We start from the raw sequence: 22,286 nt of genomic DNA, 5'->3' as shown, positions 1-22,286 counted from the left end.
GCCTGAACCAACCCTGGGGGGCTGAGAAAGAGCAACTATTACTTAACGGACAGCAAGGTAAAGACATGAGTTGGCACTTGAGCTGATCCAGTGTGACCAGGAAAGCACTGACGTTTGTGAACGCAGTTACCTTGGTTACATACTTTCAGAAGAGTCACCTTTGGTAGATACTTCCTGAAACTGAAGACAGAGCATCAAATCCTGATCCTCTTTCTTCCACAATCTGTTCTTTAATGAACTCTTGTCCATGTGCATCTACCTTAAGCTCTACCTGTAGCATATAGTGCTCCATGAGTGCAATTTCTTTACTGAGTTACTCTGTGAATGGGGAGATAGTGGCTGACTCCGGCGCGTGGGATCACAGATCGATCCCGGCGCTAGCAGCAGCTCAGCTCAGCACCATGTGACTCTGGGCAATAGTTCACTTAATCTTCCCGACGGCTCCCAGCGCCTTGAATACCTTAAGGTGTGATATTTTCTCGCTTTACAAATTAAGAATATAGATATTGTATTATGTGAACACTGGTAGATCACATCCTTTTCAGAAGTTAATTAAATGTGATGTGAATTTAAGTAAATGGCTGTGTATGGTGAAATATTCCTTGATAAGTTCAAAGATTATAGAGGAGAGATGTCTTCTACAACCAGATAATTATTGTGTATTCAATTCTGTTTCATTTGCATTTAGTCATTATACATCTTTTTACATTCAACAGGACAGAACGTCTGGAATGCACAGAATGATTCTGAATAATGAAGATAATACTTTAACTCTGCAAAACAACGGTCATAAGTAAGAAGGACCAGTACACAGGAAAGCATAAGTGCATCCGGCGACAGAGGAGCCTGACCATAAACGGACAGATCCTGGAAGAAGCTGTGAGGACTTTTCACTGAATGTACGAGTCTGCGCTGTGCACCTCCACGCCACAAGATGAAGAAATGACATCTGGAAAATGGAGGTAACAACACTGACAAACCAGCACCTGTATAAACAGGCATCTAACACCGGCTGTGATCATGGGATCGGTATGATGTGGTTACAACAGTGCTGTGATTCCTAAAATGATAACATACCATCATTCAGTGCTCTAGATGTAATATAAACTCTTCCTGGCTATACCTCAGCAGTCAGAGAAAAGGACAACGGAGTGGAGACAAACAAATGACGGAGAAAGGAAAGAGGAGTTCTGCTGTCTAAAAGATATAGTACAGTCCCAATTTGTTCTGGCCAGATGGAAGAATAATCTTTACCCTCAAAAATCAAAACTGTAATCCATTCTAAGGACACAATCGCTCGCAAGGAAGCCTGACACATATTAGAAGTGTGGCGCCTATTTTTTGACCATTGAACTTTATTTTTAAATTGGAAATCAAATAGCCTAAATACCAACACATACAGGAAAAGTGAGACAACACAACGCTTTATCAACCATGTCGGCCCTTCAGGAAACCCAGTCATGGGAAGTGGATAAAGATATACCTGACCCAGAGACACTAACCAAGGAAGAAGAATCATACACACACAGTGAAATCTTTAGTTTATCATCGCTACTAATGCACCATCAGCAAACACACACAGAAGAACTGTTCCATTGCACTGAATGTGTGCAAAGCTTTAGTCATTTAGCACTCCTAAAAGAGCATCTGCAAACACACACTGTGGAAAAGCCATTTAGTCGGTTATCACACCTACAGCTACATCAGCGAACACACACAGGGGAAAAACCATACCATTGCAGTGAATTTGTGAAGAGCTTTAGCCGGTTATCACACCTTGAAAGACATAACCAAACACACACAAGGGAAAAACTATACCATTGTAATGAATGTGTGAAAAGCTTTAATCTGTTATCACACCTCCAAAGACATCAGCAAACTCACACAGGGGAAAAACCATTCAAGTGCAGTGAATGTGTGAAGAGCTTTAGTCAATTATCAAACCTATATAGTCATCAGCGAACACACACAGGGGAAAAACCATACCATTGTAGTGAATGTGGGAAGAGCTTTAGTCGATTAACACACCTTGAAAGACATTATCAAACATTATTTAGTCGGTTATCACACCTTGAAGGACATCAGCCAACACACACAGGGGAAAAACCATACCATTGCAATGAATGTTCAAAGAGCTTTAGTTTGTTATCACACCTCCAAAGACATCTGCAAACACACACAGGCGAAAAACCATACCATTGCAATGAGTGTGTGAAGAGCTTTAGTCGGTTATCACACCTCCAAAGACATCATCGAACACACACTGGGGAAAAACCATACCATTGCAATGAATGTGTGAAGAGCTTTAGTCGGTTATCACAGCTACAGCTACATCAGCGAACACACACAGGTGAAAAACCATACCATTGCAGTGAATGTGTTAAGAGCTTTAGTCGGTTATCGCATCTACAGCTACATCAGCGAACACACACAGGTGAAAAACCATACAGTTGCAATGAATGTATGAAGACCTTTAGTCGGTTATCACACCTCCAAAGACATCACCGAACGCACACAGGGGAAAAACCATACCACTGCAATGAATGTGTGAAAAGCTTTAGTCTGTTATCACACCTCCAAAGACATCAGCAAACACACACAGGGGAAAAACCATACCATTGCAATGAATGTGTGAAAACATACAGTCAGCTATCACATCTCCAAAGACATCAGCAAATACATACAGGAGAAAAACTATACCATTGCAGTGAATGTGGAAGTAGTTTTAGCACATCTTCAACATTAAGAAGTCATCAGCGAACACACACAGGGGAAAAACCATATCATTGCAGTGAATGTGGAAGTAGTTTTAGTCAATCTTCAACATTAAGGAATCATCAGCGGATACACACGGGGGAAAAACCATTCAACTGCAATGAATGTGTGAAGAGTTTTTGTCACTTATCAGACCTACAAAGACATCAGCTAATACACACAGGGGAAAAACCATTCAATTGCATTGAATGTGGGAAGAGCTTTAGTCAATTATCAAACCTATATAGTCATCAGCGAACACACAGAGGAGAAAAACCATACCATTGTAGTGAGTGTGAGAAGAGCTTTAGTCGGTTAACACACCTTGAAAGACATTATCAAACACACACAGGGGAAAAACCATACAATTGCAGTGAATGTTTGAAACAGTTTAGTCGGTTATCACACCTCCAAAGGCATCAACAAACACACACAGTGGAAAAGCAATGAATGTGTGAAGAGCTTTAGTCAGTTAACACACCTCCATGTACACCAGTGAACATGCACAGGGAAAGAACATACCATTGCAATGAATGTGTGAAGAGGTTTTGTCAGTTATCAGATCTCGAATGACATCAGCGAATACACACAGGGTAAAAACTATACCATTGCAGTGAATGTGGAAGTAGTTTTAATGAATCTTCAACATTAAAGAATCATGAACGAGCACACAGAGGTGAAAAGCCGTTCAAAAGCACTGAATGTGTGAAACTCTGTAGTCGATTATCATGTTGCCAAAGCTATCAGTAAATTGCAGAAGATGATAACATTACAATCATGTGGGACATTCCAATGCCAGAAGATAAAAAGTACATTATATAGGACCCGTCTACCAGAAAAGAAGAAAGAAAAACATCCAAGCACACCTGATCATGCTACCTGAAAAAGCAACACCATAAACAATACTTGGACCAGTAAGAGGTTTTCATCTTACTTTAGGGATTAGTGATGAAACTTATAAACTCAGCACACTCGAACAATTTAACAAAAACACATTGGGGAATTTTCACATCCGATTGTGGTGTTTGTTCATTTTATGCATCACTTATGGTTCTGTGACAGCGGCCAGACGTCAGTGTCCAAAAGTAGAATTGAAAGTAGGAAAGTGTGAGCTGTAACTCTCGGGGTTAATGGTTGCAGTGCAAGGGATCTCCCTCCACCGCTGACGTAGGACAAGCGATGCTCCTTTCCATCATCATGTGCATCTGTAAACGCACAAACCACAGTCCCACTGCCCCAGAGGTGTCCCGCATCCAGCTGGGTCCTGGGGAGATTTGTTTGCTCATCACTGACTATGTAAATGAATCACGGTTAGATTAATTATATGTAACTATATTTGAGGAGTTTCTTATTTGCCGAGCATCTTCCCATCAAATCCCAACTGGTGAAAGGAAAGAATCAGTGCATGATGGCAGATTTATTGATATGAGAAAGAGATGTTTAAAATGTCATTCTTCATAGGTTTCTTGAGGCTTGACGGCTGAGCGAAGATTGAATCTCGAGCAGCAAAGAATTCAGGATGTTAGGAGCTAGAATTGAGAATCATCGACTCATTGCTTTACATTTCTGAAACCTAAGCACTGGAAAAGAAATCGGGATTCAGAAGAAAAGAAACATGAACGATATTCAGGCTTGGCCCATCTGATATTCAGGCTCGGCCCATCTGATATTCAGGCTTGGCCCATCTGATATTCAGGCTTGGCCCATCTGATATTCAGGCTTGGCCCATCTGATATTCATGCTTGGCCCATCTGATATTCAGGCTTGGCCCATCTGATATTCAGTCTTGGCCCATCTGATATTCAGGCTTGGCCCATCTGATATTCAGGCTTGGCCCATCTGATATTCAGGCTTGGCCCATCTGATATTCAGTCTTGGCCCATCTGATATTCAGTCTTGGCCCATCTAATAATCAGGCTTGGCCCATCTGATAATCAGGCTTGGCCCATCTAATAATCAGGCTTGGCCCATCTGATAATCAGGCTTGGCCCATCTGATATTCAGGCTTGGCCCATCTGAAATTCAGGCTTGGCCCATCTGATAATCAGGCTTGGCCCATCTGATAATCATGCTTGGCCCATCTGATAATCAGGCTTGGCCCATCTAATAATCAGGCTTGGCCCATCTGATAATCAGGCTTGGCCCATCTGATATTCAGGCTTGGCCCATCTGAAATTCAGGCTTGGCCCATCTGATAATCAGGCTTGGCCCATCTGAAATTCAGGCTTGGCCCATCTGATAATCAGGCTTGGCCCATCTGATAATCAGGCTTGGCCCATCTGATATTCAGGTTTGTGTTTTAAAGCATAAAGGAGCCCTCTTTTTATATAAACGCCTCTGGTGAATGCTGAAGTTGTAACATATATGCTGCCTTGTGAGCAAATATTGAAAGTCTGTGATGAACATGAGACTTTCTCAGACCACAAATGCCACTGACTGCAGCTTTCTGAATCGTCTTTAATGACCTGTTTGTTGTTGGAACCCTCAGATGCAGAGTGTTCTCATTGCCCAGCCTTGTATAGAGGAAGGAATTCACCAATCAAATATTCATGTAAGAAGAAAGAAAGGGAAACCATCTCTGAGAGTCTTGAGGTTTTCACAGAAATTATTCCCACAAGTGCAGTACCCTCCTGCCTCCTCCCAAGAGATCAGGGGTCAAACCCTGTAGGATAGGTAGTTGTCATTGAAGTGGTTGACCCTTTCCTCAATTGCCCCGCTCCGTTGATTTCATTGGACCTGGCCCAGAACAGTTTGAACCTCCACCGTATTCATCCTTGAACTTCCAGGATCCTTCAGTGCCAGGCCTCTGTCTCCCAGCAGTTCTGACACCAGCACCTGCATTTCTCGAGTTTCAGGTTCTGACCCAGCAACATTTCTGAATGCTATATACTCAATCTTCGCAAGGGCATTGGTGCCATCTGGCATGACTTCAGGCCCTATGTGTCGTACACTCTCCCTATGTTTATGCCCTTGACTATGACAGCTTTATGCTTCATTCCATCTGGACCAACAAAGACTTGTCCTTTCTTTGATCCAGATCTTAGATACTCCAAGCTGCTTCAACCTGCTACATAGCATCCCCACCACTACTGATGCCTGCACCCTGAAGTTGTGCCTCCGTCCAAACCGCACAGGGAAGACGAGTACAGAAATAAGATCCATGACCTATTCAGATCAGATTTAAACTCTTTGAATGTATACACCTTGGGCGGCAAGGACTGGCCTGCCTTCTGCAAGCTGATTAGACACCTCTCCAGAACTCCCCAGTAGCACGCTGCCACAGTGCACCCTCCATTTCTCTCCTCCCGTTCCTCACCTGAAAGCTTAGTTATTCAGGCTTCATGGTCATCTGGACAGTCGGCTGGGAGCTTCTAAACAGTTCCCTCAGTCAGAGAATGTAAGCGTGTGGAGGCCTGGGGTAAAATTACTTTTTCAACAGAAAAGAAAGCATTGGAGTTATTAAATATAAACTGCATGCGACTGTGCTACACCCATGCCCTTTGGGCTATGACTCAGATGGTTGTAGCTCACGTGCCAGAGGAAGTGAGGATGCACTTCTGAGAGGTGGCCTTAGATGGTAAGAATGCATCGCTCCACATAATAAAATCTAGACTGGACACTGCTGGTTTGGTATTCAGACCCATGGGTACTTCTGTCTCCATCCGTAGACAGGCCTGGTTATGCACGTCTGCCGTCTCCCCTGATGTCCAGGCCAACCTTATGACCTCCCGTTTGACAGGGAGTGGCTGTTCGTATTTGGCATTAGAGTAGTTCAAGGCCAGCAAAGCTACACCCCACTCTTTGAGACTTCAGCTGCCTCCTGCTACGAGAGATTATCACCAATTTCAGAATTTTTGTTGTCTTGTTGAGGGAATTCTCCTTTTGCCAACATGCACCTTACCAGCTCCAATCCCAGCAGCAGAAAAATCCACTGGTCAAACAGTTTAGGGGCAGAGCCAAAGGAAAGGGCTGTGGATCCATCCAGCAAATCTCCTCCTCCTCTTCCTTCTCCTCTTCCCCTACACCAGCAGAAAAGCAGATCTAATCGTGTATCCTAGCTCACTCGCAGCGTGAGGGGGTGACCTTTAAGGCTGTTACTTCAGACCAGTAGGTCCTCCAAATCGTAGGTGGGGGCTCAACCCCCATCCACCTCTGCCCCCTCCAGCCGTTCTGGATATATCTTCCCATTCTCAGCAAGAGTTGGCAGTACTACAGAAAGGGACTGTGGTGCAAGTATCAGAGATGGAAGACAATCAGCTTCTCTGTTCCAAAGGACAGCTTTCCGTGTCTAATCCTGAACCTCAGAGAATTGAACTTCTCCCTCAAAACGCAGACGTTCAAGAGGCAGACCCTAGCCCATGTATCACTGGCATTGGAAGCTGGAGATTTGATGGTGTCACTTCACCTGTAGGATGCGCACTTCCACACCCCAATCTAGTGTTTGCATCTGAGGCATCTGCGTTTTGTAGGTGGTGTACCCGTTTAAGTTAACATCGAGTTGCAGCCCATTTGCAAAGGTCGGGCACACCAATTTCCCCATACTTGGTTGACTGGCTAATTAAAGTTGGATTGTTGAAGGCGGTATCCTGCCATGTACTGACAAGTGTAGCCCTGCCGTTCAACCTGGGTTTCTTGAGTAATGAGCCAAACTCCCACCTGCAGCCCTCCGAACGGCTTCAGTTCACATAGTACAGGACACTGCCCTTCTTCACGCCTTTCCTCCACTGCAGAGGATTGTCTACATTCAGTAATGGGTTCCCTAATTCCAACAAAGCGCGTGAGTCCCAGTTCTGAGGTCCTCTGACTCCTAGGTCTGATGGGCTCCTGCATTCTCCTAGTACTGCATGCATGTTGGCACGTGAGGGGTCTGCTCTGGTGCCTCTGCAGGCAGTGGCTACATTTCGGGGGAGACCTGTTGGACTCCATTTTAATCTCCCCCAGCTCTGCAGCAGTAGTGGTTTGGTGGGGGAACAAGTTGAACCTGAGTTGCAAGATGGCCTTTGCTCACCCTTCACCTGTGGCTAGAGTAGTAACGCATGCTCCCACCTCAGAGTGGGGAGCTCTCCCAGAAGATCTGGAGATCAGAAGCCTCTGGTTTCTGGAAGAACAGGTTTTCCTTTTCAACTTGCTGGAACGGCAGGCAATTTGGCTGGTGCTCAAAGCCTTCCCCCCCCTCCATCCAAGGTTGGTCCATACAGATATTCATGTCAGTAAACAAGGGGGAGTAGTTCCTTTGCCTGCAAGAATTGAGACTCGTCTGGGACACACCAACAGGGGATTTGGATCACCACCAATCAGCTAGCGGGGTCTCTAAATGTCAGAGCCAACATTGTCAGGCGATGTTATCTCTGGTATCCGTTGATGGAATCTTTGTGGGACACGTTTCGCTTGAGGTGGAACTTTCATCTGCACATTTCTCTTGATTCCTTTGGGGTCTGTGGACGATACGCCAAGACCGGCCCCAAGTCATTCTCATCGCACTTCAGAGCTTCTCCATAAGTCCCCTTCGCAAGCTGCCATGCAGTCTAGACCTTCTCTCCGAGTCAGAGGGAATGGTGCTGCATCCGAGTTTGTGAGGCCTCCATCTTCATGCCTGGAGATTGAGCAGGGACATCTGATCTCTTTCCAGCGACATCACCCCGTCAGTGCGTTGACCCTTCACCAAGTCCATCAAAAGAAAGGTTACTTACCCGCGGTAACAGTATTTCTGGTGTATACTCTATCTACCAGTAGATTCCTCATTGACTCTCCCGCCTCCATGTTTGGTTGATATGTTATAGGGAGAGTAATAAGATCTCAAATTCATTTTGGTACTGACCTCTCTATCGATGTCAGTCAGTCTGCTGGCCTCCAAAGCTGGTACAAAATGGGTGAACACTGAAGTCCTTGTGCTGGGATTGGGATGTCAACGGATGTTGCTACCGGTGCTAATCCGAACCAGCGTTCCCCATCAGCGATGTGAGAACTTTGAAGTTTCCGGATCCAGACTGGCACCTGGGAATATTATAAAGGTGAGGAATCTGCAGGCAGCTAAGAGTATCCATCAGAAAGATTGCTATCTCAGGTAAGTAACTTTTTTCTTCTTAGTCATATAGCTACCTGTCTGCATGACATGGCGGGGATTCACTATGAATTGTCTTCTCCACCTGGGCTGAGGGCAGTGAGGATCTTTGACTAATTTAAATGGTTTGTTGACTGCTAAGAAATCTTTTCATAGCTTTCAATGCGGATGTGCGGGATAAGGAGGTGCACAGAGTCACTCTGACTTACAGTTGTGTGACTCCGAAGTGACAAATAACAGGGAAACAGAATTGCAATTGGCCGAGATTCTTTTGTCACTGTATTGTTCCCCTTATAATGAAATAACAACTTAAAAAATGCTAGGTGAGAAGCTGTTAATATATAATAACTTTCCTCCTAACATCACATGACCTGAGTGTTCTATAATAATTGTCCATAAGTATGAAACATACTGAAACTAGAGAGGAATTGACGAGGTTTAAGAGTTTTAAGTCATAAATTGATGTAATTATCCTAATAATTCATGTCACCCATTGGTCGGAGGAAGCTGCTGGTACATATTTCTGCAAGTTTCATTTAGCCATTAGTGTTTTACACTACGGATTCCTTTAAGTTAGTTTTTAGACTTTAGATGTACGCTATACATTTGATGCAGCAGTTCCTTGTTTCCCTACTACTGTTTATGAATTGATTAGCTAATGTTAATATGCATTTTTGTCATTGATGTATCTTTCTGTACTATTGATGGAACGATTTCATGCAATATACATTACTGTACATTAACTCTAAAATAAATCTTGATTGATTTATTCACTCACATTCTGTCAACTCTTCTGTGATTTTCTTATATATGAATAGAGAATACTTGAATTGAATGTCTAGGGACTTCCTCATCGGTGTGAATTGCCTTGTGTAACACTGTTGGTCAGTTAAAGCTTTAAGTGGAGGCCACAGGCTCAGCCAGAGGATTTTAGTTTCGTTGATCACCACGTCCTCATTTCCGTTCGCTGAGGAGCCTTCCACCGCCCAATCCCGGTCAGGCCAAAATCATGAGCCCCTAAGACCTGCAGCCTGGACCTGGGAATTGTTCCTATGCCTGGGGGTGCTGTTGGAATGGGCCCGGTACCCCTCCAATACCGCCATGAGACTTGTGAAGATGAATCCCCTCCCAGCCTCAGATGGAGCATAAGAACATGGTTGTTGCTGTGGCTCCGGTGGTTAAGGGCCCGCCGAGAGGGGCAACAGGGCACCTTTGCCCATGTGAGCTTCCAAAGCTGGAAGAGAGGTAGAGTAAAGTCTCCGGGGAAGGCCTAGGACTGTGTTTGCCACTGGTGTCTCGTTGGAGCCCTCGCTCACGGGCCTACAACTACACAACAGCGGGAGGGTAGCCTTTACATCTGCCCAGGAGCCCCAGTGCCTGCCAGGCAGCCTCATGATTGACCCCAACATGGTCCTCATGCCACTCCTGAAGCTGGATTGCAAACCTGTGGGCCAGAATTTCTTGTTTGAACTCCGTCCATCCAGCTGATGATGAAATCCCGCTAAGGGTCACCCTTCTATGAAAGATCTTCTCAATGCCAAGAGACGACAGCTGGCAACGACCAAACTGGACAGTGGAGCTGATGAGCCAGGCTTTCCCTCCACAGGTAAAGGGATAGATACATGAGCCCCTGCAACAATGGTATATATCCAGGAGATAATACCGCCTTCAAGACAGAGACGGGCCCCTGCAACAATGGGATATATCCAAGAGATAATAACGCCTTCAAGACAGAGACGGGCCCCTGCAACAATGGGATATATCCAAGAGATAATACCGCCTTCAAGACAGGGATGGGCCCCAGCAACAATGATATATAACCAGGAGATAATACCGCCATCAAGACAGAGGCGAGCCCCTGCAACAATGGGATATATCCAGGAGATAATACCGCCTTCAAGACAGAGACGGACCCCTGCAACAATGGGATATATCCAGGAGATAATAACGCCTTCAAGACAGAGACGGACCCCTGCAACAATGGGATATATCCAGGAGATAATACCGCCTTCAAGACAGAGACGGACCCCTGCAATAATGGGACATATCCAGGAGATAATACCGCCTTCAAGACAGAGACGGGCCCCTGCAATAATGGGACATATCCAGGAGATAATACCGCCTTCAAGACAGAGACGGACCCTGCAACAATGGGATATATCCAGGAGATAATACCGCCTTCAAGACAGAGACGGGCCCCTGCAACAATGGGATATATCCAGGAGATAATACCGCCTTCAAGACAGTGACGGACCCTGCAACAATGGGATATATCCAAGAGATAATAACGCCTTCAAGACAGAGACGGGCCCCAGCAACAATGATATATAACCAGGAGATAATACTGCCATCAAGACAGGGACGAGCCCCTGCAACAATGGGATATATCTAAGAGATCATACCGCCTTCAAGACAGAGACGGGCCCCTCCAACAATGGGATATATCCAGGAGATAATACCGCCTTCAAGACAGAGACGGGCCCCTGCAATAATGGGACATATCCAGGAGATAATACCGCCTTCAAGACAGAGACGGACCCTGCAACAATGGGATATATCCAGGAGATAATACCGCCTTCAAGACAGAGACGGGCCCCTGCAATAATGGGACATATCCAGGAGATAATACCGCCTTCAAGACAGAGACGGACCCTGCAACAATGGGATATATCCAGGAGATAATACCGCCTTCAAGACGGAGACGGGCCCCTGCAACAATGGGATATATCCAAGAGATAATAACGCCTTCAAGACAGAGACGGGCCCCAGCAACAATGATATATAACCAGGAGATAATACCGCCATCAAGACAGAGACGAGCCCCTGCAACAATGGGATATATCTAAGAGATCATACCGCCTTCAAGACAGAGACGGGCCCCTGCAACAATGGGATATATCCAGGAGATAATAACGCCTTCAAGACAGGGACGGGCCCCTGCAACAATGGGATATATCCAGGAGATAATACCGCCTTCAAGACAGAGACGGGCCCCTGCAACAATGGGATATATCCAGGAGATAATAACGCCTTCAAGACAGAGACGGACCCCTGCAACAATGGGATATATCCAGGAGATAATAACGCCTTCAAGACAGAGACGGACCCCTGCAACAATGGGATATATCCAGGAGATAATACCGCCTTCAAGACAGAGACGGACCCCTGCAATAATGGGACATATCCAGGAGATAATACCGCCTTCAAGACAGAGACGGGCCCCTGCAATAATGGGACATATCCAGGAGATAATACCGCCTTCAAGACAGAGATTGGCCCCTGCAACAATGGGATATATCCAGGAGATAATACCGCCTTCAAGACAGGGACGGGCCCCAGCAACAATGATATATAACCAGGAGATAATACCGCCATCAAGACAGAGACGAGCCCCTGCAACAATGGGATATATCCAGGAGATAATACCGCCTTCAAGACAGAGACGGGCCCCTGCAACAATGGGATATATCCAGGAGATAATAACGCCTTCAAGACAGAGATGGGCCCCTGCAACAATGGGATGTATCCAAGAGCTAATACCACCTTCAAGACAGGGACGGGCCCCAGCAACAATGATATATAACCAGGAGATAATACCGCCTTCAAGACAGAGACGGACCCCTGCAACAATGGGATATATCCAGGAGATAATACCGCCTTCGAAACAGAGACGGGCCCCTGCAACAATGGGATATATCCAGGAGATAATACCGCCTTCGAAACAGAGACGGGCCCCTGCAACAATGGGATGTATCCAAGAGATAATACCACCTTCAAGACAGTGACGGGCCCCTGCAACAATGGGATATATCCAAGAGATAATACCACCTTCAAGACAGAGACGGACCCCTGCAACAATGGGATATATCCAGGAGATAATACCGCCTTCGAAACAGAGACGGGCCCCTGCAACAATGGGATGTATCCAAGAGATAATACCACCTTCAAGACAGTGACGGGCCCCTGCAACAATGGGATATATCCAGGAGATAATACCGCCTTCAAGACAGAGACGGGCCCCTGCAACAATGGGATGTATCCAAGAGATAATACCACCTTCAAGACAGTGACGGGCCCCTGCAACAATGGGATATATCCAGGAGATAATACCGCCTTCAAGACAGAGACGAGCCCCTGCAACAATGGGATATATCCAAGAGATAATACCGCCTTCGAAACAGAGACGGGCCCCTGCAACAATGGGATGTATCCAAGAGATAATACCACCTTCAAGACAGTGACGGGCCCCTGCAACAATGGGATATATCCAGGAGACAATACCGCCTTCAAGACAGAGACGGACCCCTGCAACAATGGGAAATATCCAGGAGATAATACTGCTTTCAAGACAGAGATGGGCCTGCTGCAATACGGTTTCGTCAGGTTGCTTACTAAATTATACCATGATGTTCAAAACCTTGCCACTAGAACGGACCGTCTGGAGGTGGCAATAGCGGAAGGAGCCCAGTAAAGGGGCGAATTGAGAGTGCGTATGGAGGAGCTGGAGAACCTGCATCAGTGGCTTATATACAAAGTTGAGGATGGGGAAAACTTTTCCTGATGGAACAACGTGCACATCAGAAGCATCCCAGACCCAATCTCCATTTGCGACCTTTCCCAATACGTCCAAGATTTGTTTAGGTTTATACTACAAGGTTGTGTGACATGACAATTGAACTGGATTGGATGCACAGTTTTTATTCCATATCAAAGTCCGAACATCCTGTCGCCTGATGTCCTATCAGAGTCCATCACTTCCGTCAGAAAGACAAAATAATGAAAGCGGTCAGGCAATCCAAATCCCTTCCCTGGTTCGCCCCTGGCACTTTTTCAGGATATTTCTGCCTTGACACTGGGAAAATGGAAATCACTCAAAATAGCAACTGACTACTTAAGAGCCCGTAAGATACCTTATTGCTAGGGTTTCCTGATGAACCTTTTGTTCCACTACAGAGAGAAGACAGCCATAATTTCTACACAGGAGCAGTCGCACTATACCAGCTGGAAAATAATTGGAACTCCACAGAGGAATAAATCGACCAGCAGCGCCAAGAATGGAGACAATGACAAATGAAGACGGCAAAACAACTTGAGACGCGCAGGAACACACATGAGCGCCAATCCTCTGCCAGAGACGACCTCATCCCCAGAACTCTTCATCTGCTGCCAGCTGAGGAACATTGACTTTGACTTGGAGTGTGACACAAGCTCACGGCATCTTTGCTGCCTCCTGAGGTGGTCTTGCTCCACCTCTTGGGATTCATGATGAGTTAAATAGTCGGTTAAAATATAGGTGCCTACCGGGAGGTGGCTCAAAGGTGCTAGCCCCACCGTCGAGGATGGTAGGGTGTGTGCGTCACCCTTTATTTCTGTAGCCTTCCTTTCTCCTGTTAAAGTCCCGCACAGAACAGACAATCACATATTTGAGGATGGCTTTCGGGTCATCCAAGTTCTTTCATGTTTTATGTTTGTTGTTCCGTTATTTTTTTCCCCAGGCTTGAACACTAATTCTGTAGTCAGTAGTGCATAAGTACAAGTAGAACCCAACAGCACCACTGCTGGCATGTTGCAAGGGGCCATCAACCATGTCATAGATTTTTATCCTAAATCCTGACGCGGGGTACCCCTGCAGATGTTAAATATTCTTACCCTAAGTGTATGGGGTCTGAACCCGCCAGTCAAGAGAAACGCCTTGCTTTGTTGGCGCCACTGGAAGCGGGCGGATGTCGTGCTCTTACAGCAGACGCACCTCCTGATAGATGATGCTCATCACAATACTTTCCACAATAATTTCATTCTACTGCCTCAACTTAAACAAAATGGGTAGCGATGCTGACGGGGCAGCGGCCTCTTTTTGAGTTGACTCAACACATGAAGACCGGGATGGGAGGTTGGTCATGATAATGAGGGCCGTTGGACTGAAAAGGTGACGATAGCCTCGATCTATGGCCCTAAAGATAATAAAATACAGGTTTTGGCCCGGTTATTTCCCTACATGACACAACACTCCTATGTTAAGCTTGGGGTTGGGGGGGATTATAGTGTGGCCCTGTAGTCCAGTATTGAAAGATCACACCCCACTTGGCACACGTTAAATCCCCGCCTTCCCTGACCCTGGTCCTAGATGATTTGAAGTTGGTAGACGTCTTGTGTGCTCTACATGCAGTTGAAGGGATTATACATTTTATTCTAAGATTCACTGATTGCATTCCAGGATCAAACATTTTTGTTTGTTTTCCGACTGTCTATCCTTGGGTTGGCTCTTCAACATTCGCCACTCAGGTTTGTTCAGACCATGCATTGGTGTCAGTATCACTACATCACCCCAGCCAGTCGACCCCCCACATAGGCTCTGGAAGTTGAATTAGATAACTTTCTGGGACCTGGTCCTCAGACAAAACATTATGGAAGTGATGGATAGATATTTTAAAGAGAATCAAAATGGTGACCTCCGATGTGTGCCTAAATGGGATGCTGAAAATGCTATAATTAGGCTGGAGGTTATTAAACATACTTCTACGTTTCTGTGGCTTACCAAGACCATATATCTAATACTCAAGACAGAATACGTTACCCTCCTTCTTGTCTAAAGAGTACAACTCATTCCTGGGCTCTCGGGAGGTCACCCCGACTTTGATGAAATCTCCTGATTGCACTCCTCAGTAGCAACATGAAGATTTCCACCAAATTGCTGGCTTTTCGGCTGAGAGGTAAAGGACCTCGATTGCTTTCTCCCTACTAATTAGGCTTTGTTAGAAATAGACGTATGGGTGATTGACTCTTAATGTGGTTGACAAGGCCACCTCTATCGACACTCAACTTCTACTCTCTCTCTTGACGCAGAGAAGGCGTTTGATCGCGTGGACTGGTCGTACCTGGCCAAAACACTTGACAAGACCACCTCAGACCTTGTGAGAAATCATTTATATTAGCAAACTAGGCAGGGTGGTCTGAGCCTTGTCGACTGGCCCAGGGTACATGGCAGGGGTGTCCTCTTGCACCTCTGATTTCCTCCCTCATGATGGAACCCTTTCAAGGACAGCCCAGACACCAACGTGGAACTGATAACATTGTCCCTTCTTGCTACTGATGATCTAGTTTTTGATTAACCCCATTTAGCCTCCCCTACTCCAGTGCTGATTGAACTGGAGCAAGTTCGTCTCATGGAGGGTTTCAAGGTCTATAGAAATCGACGTCAATGGAGGTGGGGAAGAATCGGGCAAACAGAAAAGCCTGGTGGCAGGTTTTGGTCTGCAGCTGGCCCCCAATGGGATCAAGTATTTGTGAGTGGTTATTCCAGCCACCATGACAGATGTTTTCCATAGCAAGGTGCCTCCTCTCCTAGATACCCTATTTAAAGATCTATATAGGTGAAATAGATTGGAAAAACAGGATAAACTGCATAAAAATGTACTTTATGCCAAGACTTGTTTATCTTTTCCATTGCCTCCTAGTACGGATTGCTACGGAGGTCCTTGAGACCCTCACTCAAAGGATTTGTGGCTTTTATATGGGATAACAAGCCACCAAGGATAGCCAGGCCCCTTTTGACGAGGAGCAGGGAGTCCCTGATATCAAACTTTGCATCTTGCTGCACAAATATTCCCATCGTTGGTTTGGTGTCCCCCAGACGCAGCTAAACTCTGGTGCCTCACAGAACAAGAATGTAGCAAGATCCTACTCCGCTAGCTGCTGTGGCTACCCCGAAGTGCTCGTCGCCCTCGGATCCGCTCAAGATGGATCAGAACAGTCACCCTCAAGATTGATCAGAAGCAGTTCAGACGAAGGATATTACGATCGACTGCCCCCCTGACCCAAGTTACAGGAAACCCAGACTTGCCGCCTGGACAGACTGACAGGAGATTCCTAACTTGGGAGGGGGCAGTGAAACCCTGTGTTTGGGTCAACTATATATAGGGGGCCCACCCAAGACTAGAGGTCTATGCTCCATGACTTCCTTCTGGCTCCGAAAGTCCCATTTCACCTGACACAACTCCTTAAGTTTTTCACTCAATGGTCTGGATTCTCCTTCGATAATGAGTCTGTAGTTTCAGAAATAAACATGTGCGAGTAAAGTATTTGATAATGGATGTTCGTACACAGATAGATGCCTGCAAGGCCCAGTCCCCGACTCCTCTGGTTCCCGCCTCAGAGTAAACACCAGTTAATCCGAACCCATTGAGCCCCGGGCCCGGCTCTCCCGGAGCTCCTGCTCCTGTCTTCTCCTTGCTTTCCCCTCATTTTCAATGCTTTCGCAGCGTGACCCCATGAGCAGGTCCCAGGCCCGGCTCTCCCGGAGTTCCTGCTCCTCCTCCTGTCTTCTCCTTGCTTTCCCCTCATTTTCAATGCTTTCGCAGCGATACCCCATGAGCAGGTCCCAGTCCCGGCTCTCCCGGAGTTCCTGCTCCTGCTCCTGTCTTCTCCTTGCTTTCCCCTCATTTTCAATGCTTTCGCAGCGTGACCCCATGAGCAGGTCCCAGTCCCGGCTCTCCCGGAGCTCCTGCTCCTGCTCCTGCTCCTGTCTTCTCCTTGCTTTCCCCTCATTTTCAATGCTTTCGCAGCGTGACCCCATGAGCAGGTCCCAGTCCCGGCTCTCCCGGAGCTCCTGCTCCTGTCTTGTCCTTGCTTTCCCCTCATTTTCAATGCTTTCGCAGCGTGACCCCATGAGCAGGTCCCAGGCCCGGCTCTCCCGGAGTTCCTGCTCCTCCTCCTGTCTTCTCCTTGCTTTCCCCTCATTTTCAATGTTTTCGCAGCGTGACCCCATGAGCAGGTCCCAGGCCCGGCTCTCCCGGAGTTCCTGCTCCTCCTCCTGTCTTCTCCTTGCTTTCCCCTCATTTTCAATGCTTTCGCAGCGTGACCCCATGAGCAGGTCCCAGGCCCGGCTCTCCCGGAGTTGCTGCTCCTGCTCCTGTCTTCTCCTTGCTTTCCCCTCATTTTCAATGCTTTCGCAGCGTGACCCCATGAGCAGGTCCCAGTCCCGGCTCTCCCGGAGCTGCTGCATTGCTGCTGCTCCTGTCTTCTCCTTGCTTTCCCCTCATTTTCAATGCTTTTGCAGCGTGACCCCATGAGCAGGTCCCAGTCCCGGCTCTCCCGGAGCTCCTGCTCCTGCTCCTGTCTTCTCCTTGCTTTCCCCTCATTTTCAATGCTTTCGCAGCGTGACCCCATGAGCAGGTCCCAGGCCCGGCTCTCCCGGAGCTCCTGCTCCTCCTCCTGTCTTCTCCTTGCTTTCCCCTCATTTTCAATGTTTTCGCAGCGTGACCCCATGAGCAGGTCCCAGGCCCGGCTCTCCCGGAGTTCCTGCTCCTGCTCCTGTCTTCTCCTTGCTTTCCCCTCATTTTCAATGCTTTCGCAGCGTGACCCCATGAGCAGGTCCCAGTCCCGGCTCTCCCGGAGCTCCTGCTCCTGCTCCTGTCTTCTCCTTGCTTTCCCCTCATTTTCAATGCTTTCGCAGCGTGACCCCATGAGCAGGTCCCAGTCCCGGCTCTCCCGGAGCTCCTGCTCCTGCTCCTGCTCCTGTCTTCTCCTTGCTTTCCCCTCATTTTCAATGTTTTCGCAGCGTGACCCCATGAGCAGGTCCCAGTCCCGGCTCTCCCGGAGCTCCTGCTCCTGCTCCTGCTCCTGTCTTCTCCTTGCTTTCCCCTCATTTTCAATGCTTTCGCAGCGTGACCCCATGAGCAGGTCCCAGTCCCGGCTCTCCCGGAGCTCCTGCTCCTGCTCCTGTCTTCTCCTTGCTTTCCCCTCATTTTCAATGTTTTCGCAGCGTGACCCCATGAGCAGGTCCCAGTCCCGGCTCTCCCGGAGCTCCTGCTCCTGCTCCTGTCTTCTCCTTGCTTTCCCCTCATTTTCAATGTTTTCGCAGCGTGACCCCATGAGCAGGTCCCAGTCCCGGCTCTCCCGGAGCTCCTGCTCCTGCTCCTGCTCCTGTCTTCTCCTTGCTTTCCCCTCATTTTCTATGCTTTCGCAGCGTGACCCCATGAGCAGGTCCCAGTCCCGGCTCTCCCGGAGCTCCTGCTCCTGCTCCTGCTCCTGTCTTCTCCTTGCTTTCCCCTCATTTTCAATGTTTTCGCAGCGTGACCCCATGAGCAGGTCCCAGTCCCGGCTCTCCCGGAGCTCCTGCTCCTGCTCCTGCTCCTGTCTTCTCCTTGCTTTCCCCTCATTTTCAATGTTTTCGCAGCGTGACCCCATGAGCAGGTCCCAGTCCCGGCTCTCCCGGAGCTCCTGCTCCTGCTCCTGCTCCTGTCTTCCCCGTGCTTCTTCCCTGTTTTCTCAGTCATTTCTTCTTCCTTTTCCCTCATTTTTCACTGCTTTCTTCTTCCTTTTCCCCCTTTTTCGAGTGCCTTATCCTTGCTTTTCACTCATTCTCACTGCTTTCTCATTTCTTTTGCCCCTGTTTTCTAAGTGCCTTATCCTTGCTTTCCCCACATTTTCATTGCTTTCTCCTTCCTTTCCCCCATTTTCTGAAAGCTTTCTCCTTGCTTTTCCCTCATTTTTCTCTGCTTTCTTGTTCCATTTTCACTGTTTTCTGAGTGCTTTCTCCATGCTTTTCAAATCACCCCCAAGCAGTTAGCAACTCCAGCGCCTTGAGACCCTCACAGGTGATTTTCAGCGCTGTATAAATCTTCGATTGATTGATTGAAGTTTTAGAAACAATTCACATTCTGAAATATTTGTGGGCATCAAATTTCAGGGTCACTCACATATAAATAGGCCATTAGCATAAAGTAATACTTTATCTTCCATCCTGGTTGCTCATTTTAACTATCACTCTGGGGTCTATTTTGAATCAATAGTTCTACTGCAAGAGCAAAAAGAAGGGGAACAGTTGGCAGCCCTGCCTGGTGGCCCTGAGAGGAGGAGTGGGTTTGAGAGGCCATTGGCAGCCCTGTGAGGAGGAATGAGTTTGGGAGGCCTTAGGCAGCCCTGTGAGGAGGAGTGAGTTTGGGAGGCCATTGGCAGCCCTGTGAGGAGGAGTGAGTTTGGGAGGCCTTTGGCAGCCCTGTGAGGAGGAGTGAGTTTGGGAGGCCTTAGGCAGCCCTGTGAGGAGGAGTGAGTTTGGGAGGCCATTGGCAGCCCTGTGAGGAGGAGTGCGTTTGGGAGGCCTTTGGCAGCCCTGTGAGGAGGAGTGAGTTTGGGAGGCCATCTGCAGCCCTGTGACGAGGAGTGAGTTTGGGAGGCCTTTGGCAGCCCTGTGAGGAATGAGTTTGGGAGGCATTTGGCAGCCCTGTGAGGAGGAGTGAGTTTTGGGAGGCCATTGTCAGCCCTGTAAGGAGGTGTGAGTTTGGGAGGCCATTGGCAGCCCTGTGAGGACGAGTGAGTTTGGGAGGCCTTTGGCAGCCCTGTGAGGAGGAGTGAGTTTGGGAGGACATTGGCAGCCCTGTGAGGAGGAGTGAGTTTGGGAGGCCTTTGGCTGCTCTGTGAGGAGGAGTGAGTTTGGGAGGCCTTTGGCAACCCTGTGAGGAGGAGTGAGTTTGGGGGGCCATTAGCAGCCCTGTGAGGAGGAGTAAGTTTGGGAGGCCATTGGCAGCCCTGTGAGGCGGAGTGAGTTTGGGAGGTCTTTGGCAGCCCTGTGAGGAGGTGTGAGTTTGGGAGGCCATTGGCAGCCCTGTGAGGAGGAGTGAGTTTGGGAGGCCATGGAGTGAGTTTGGGAGGCCTTTGGCAGCCCTGTGAGGAGGAGTGAGTTTGGGAGGCCTTTGGCAGCCCTGTGAGGAGGTGTGAGTTTGGGAGGCCATTGGTAGCCCTGTGAGGAGGAGTGAGTTTGGTAGGCCTTTGGCTGCCCTGTGAGGAGGAGTGAGTTTTGGGAGGCCATTGGCAACCCTGTGAGGAGGTGTGAGTTTGGGAGGCCATTGGAAGCCCTGTAAGGACGAGTGAGTTTGGGAGGCCTTTGGCAGCCCTGTGAGGAGGTGTGAGTTTGGGAGGCTATTGGGAGCCCTGTGAGGAGGAGTGAGTTTGGGAGGCTATTGGCAGCCCTGTGAGGAGTGAGTTTGGGAGGCCTTTGGCAGCCCTGTGAGGAGGAGTGAGTTTGGGAGGCCATTGACAGCCCTGTGAGGAGAAGTGATTTTGGGAGGCCATTAGCTGCCCTGTGAGGAGGAGTGAGTTTGGGAGGCCATTGGCAGCCCTGTAAGGAGGAGTGAGTTTGAGAGGCCTTTCGCAGCCCTGTGAGGCGGAGTGAGTTTGGGAGGCTATTGGCAGCCCTGTAAGGAGGAGTGAGTTTGGGAGGCCTTTAGCAGCCCTGTGAGGAGGAGTGAGTTTGGGAGGCCTTTGGCAGCCCTGTGAGGAGGTGTGAGTTTGGGAGGCCATTGGCAGCCCTGTGAGGAGGAGTGAGTTTGGGAGGCTATGGAGTGAGTTTGGGAGGGCTTTGGCAGCCCTGTGAGGCGGAGTGAGTTTGGGAGGTCTTTGGCAGCCCTGTGAGGAGGAGTGAGTTTGGGAGGCCTTTGGCTGCCCTGTGAGGAGGAGTGAGTTTGGGAGGCCATTGGCAGCCCTGTGAGGAGTGAGTTTGGAAGGCCTTTGGCAGCCCTGTGAGGAGGAGCGAGTTTGGGAGGCCTTTGGCAGCCCTGTGAGGAGGAGTGAGTTTGGGAGGCCATTGGCAGCTCTGTGAGGAGGTGTGAGTTTGGGAGGCCATTGGCAGCCCTGTGAGGAGGTGTGAGTGTGGAGGCCATTGGCAGCCCTGTGAGGAGGAGTGAGTTTGGGAGGCCATTGGCAGCCCTGTGAGGAGTGAGTTTGGGAGGCATTTGGCAGCCCTGTGAGGAGGAGTGAGTTTGGGGGGCCATTAGCAGCCCTGTGAGGAGGAGTGAGTTTGGGAGGCCATTAGCTGCCCTTTGAGGAGAAGTGATTTTGGGAGGCCTTTGGCAGCCCTGTGAGGAGGAGTGAGTTTGAGAGGCCTTTGGCAGCCCTGTGAGGAGGAGTGAGTTTGGGAGGCCTTTGGCAGCCCTGTGAGGAGGAGTGAGTTTGGGAGGCCTTTGGCAGCCCTGTGAGGAGGAGTGATTTTGGGAGGCCTTTGGCAGCCCTGTGAGGAGGAGTGAGTTTGGGAGGCCTTTCGCAGCCCTGTGAGGCGGAGTGAGTTTGGGAGGCTATTGGCAGCCCTGTAAGGAGGAGTGAGTTTGGGAGGCCTTTAGCAGCCCTGTGAGGAGGAGTGAGTTTGGGAGGCCTTTGGCAGCCCTGTGAGGAGGTGTGAGTTTGGGAGGCCATTGGCAGCCCTGTGAGGAGGAGTGAGTTTGGGAGGCTATGGAGTGAGTTTGGGAGGGCTTTGGCAGCCCTGTGAGGCGGAATGAGTTTGGGAGGTCTTTGGCAGCCCTGTGAGGAGGAGTGAGTTTGGGAAGCCTTTGGCTGCCCTGTGAGGAGGAGTGAGTTTGGGAGGCCATTGGCAGCCCTGTGAGGAGTGAGTTTGGAAGGCCTTTGGCAGCCCTGTGAGGAGGAGCGAGTTTGGGAGGCCTTTGGCAGCCCTGTGAGGAGGAGTGAGTTTGGCAGGCCATTG

At 48.5% G+C, this 22,286-nt stretch overlaps 1 protein-coding gene across 1 annotated transcript in view; it reads left to right on the top strand.

Moving 5' to 3' along the window:
• LOC146839162 (uncharacterized) overlaps positions 1–9,594 on the top strand; it is a 49,133-nt gene extending 39,539 nt beyond the window's left edge. Inside the window, exon 2 of the mRNA XM_085603161.1 lies at positions 717–9,594. Coding sequence (XP_085459287.1) covers positions 1,435–3,204 — 1,770 coding nt within the window. The 5' untranslated portion in view covers positions 717–1,434 and the 3' untranslated portion in view covers positions 3,205–9,594. The remainder of the gene's footprint in view (positions 1–716) is intronic.
• Positions 9,595–22,286: the final 12,692 nt, after the last annotated feature.

The sequence above is a fragment of the Triturus cristatus genome, chromosome 4_2 (assembly GCF_964204655.1).
Source record: "Triturus cristatus chromosome 4_2, aTriCri1.1, whole genome shotgun sequence".
In the NCBI taxonomy this organism is placed as follows: Eukaryota; Metazoa; Chordata; class Amphibia; order Caudata; family Salamandridae; genus Triturus; species Triturus cristatus.
This window is presented reverse-complemented; position numbering and strand designations above follow the sequence as displayed.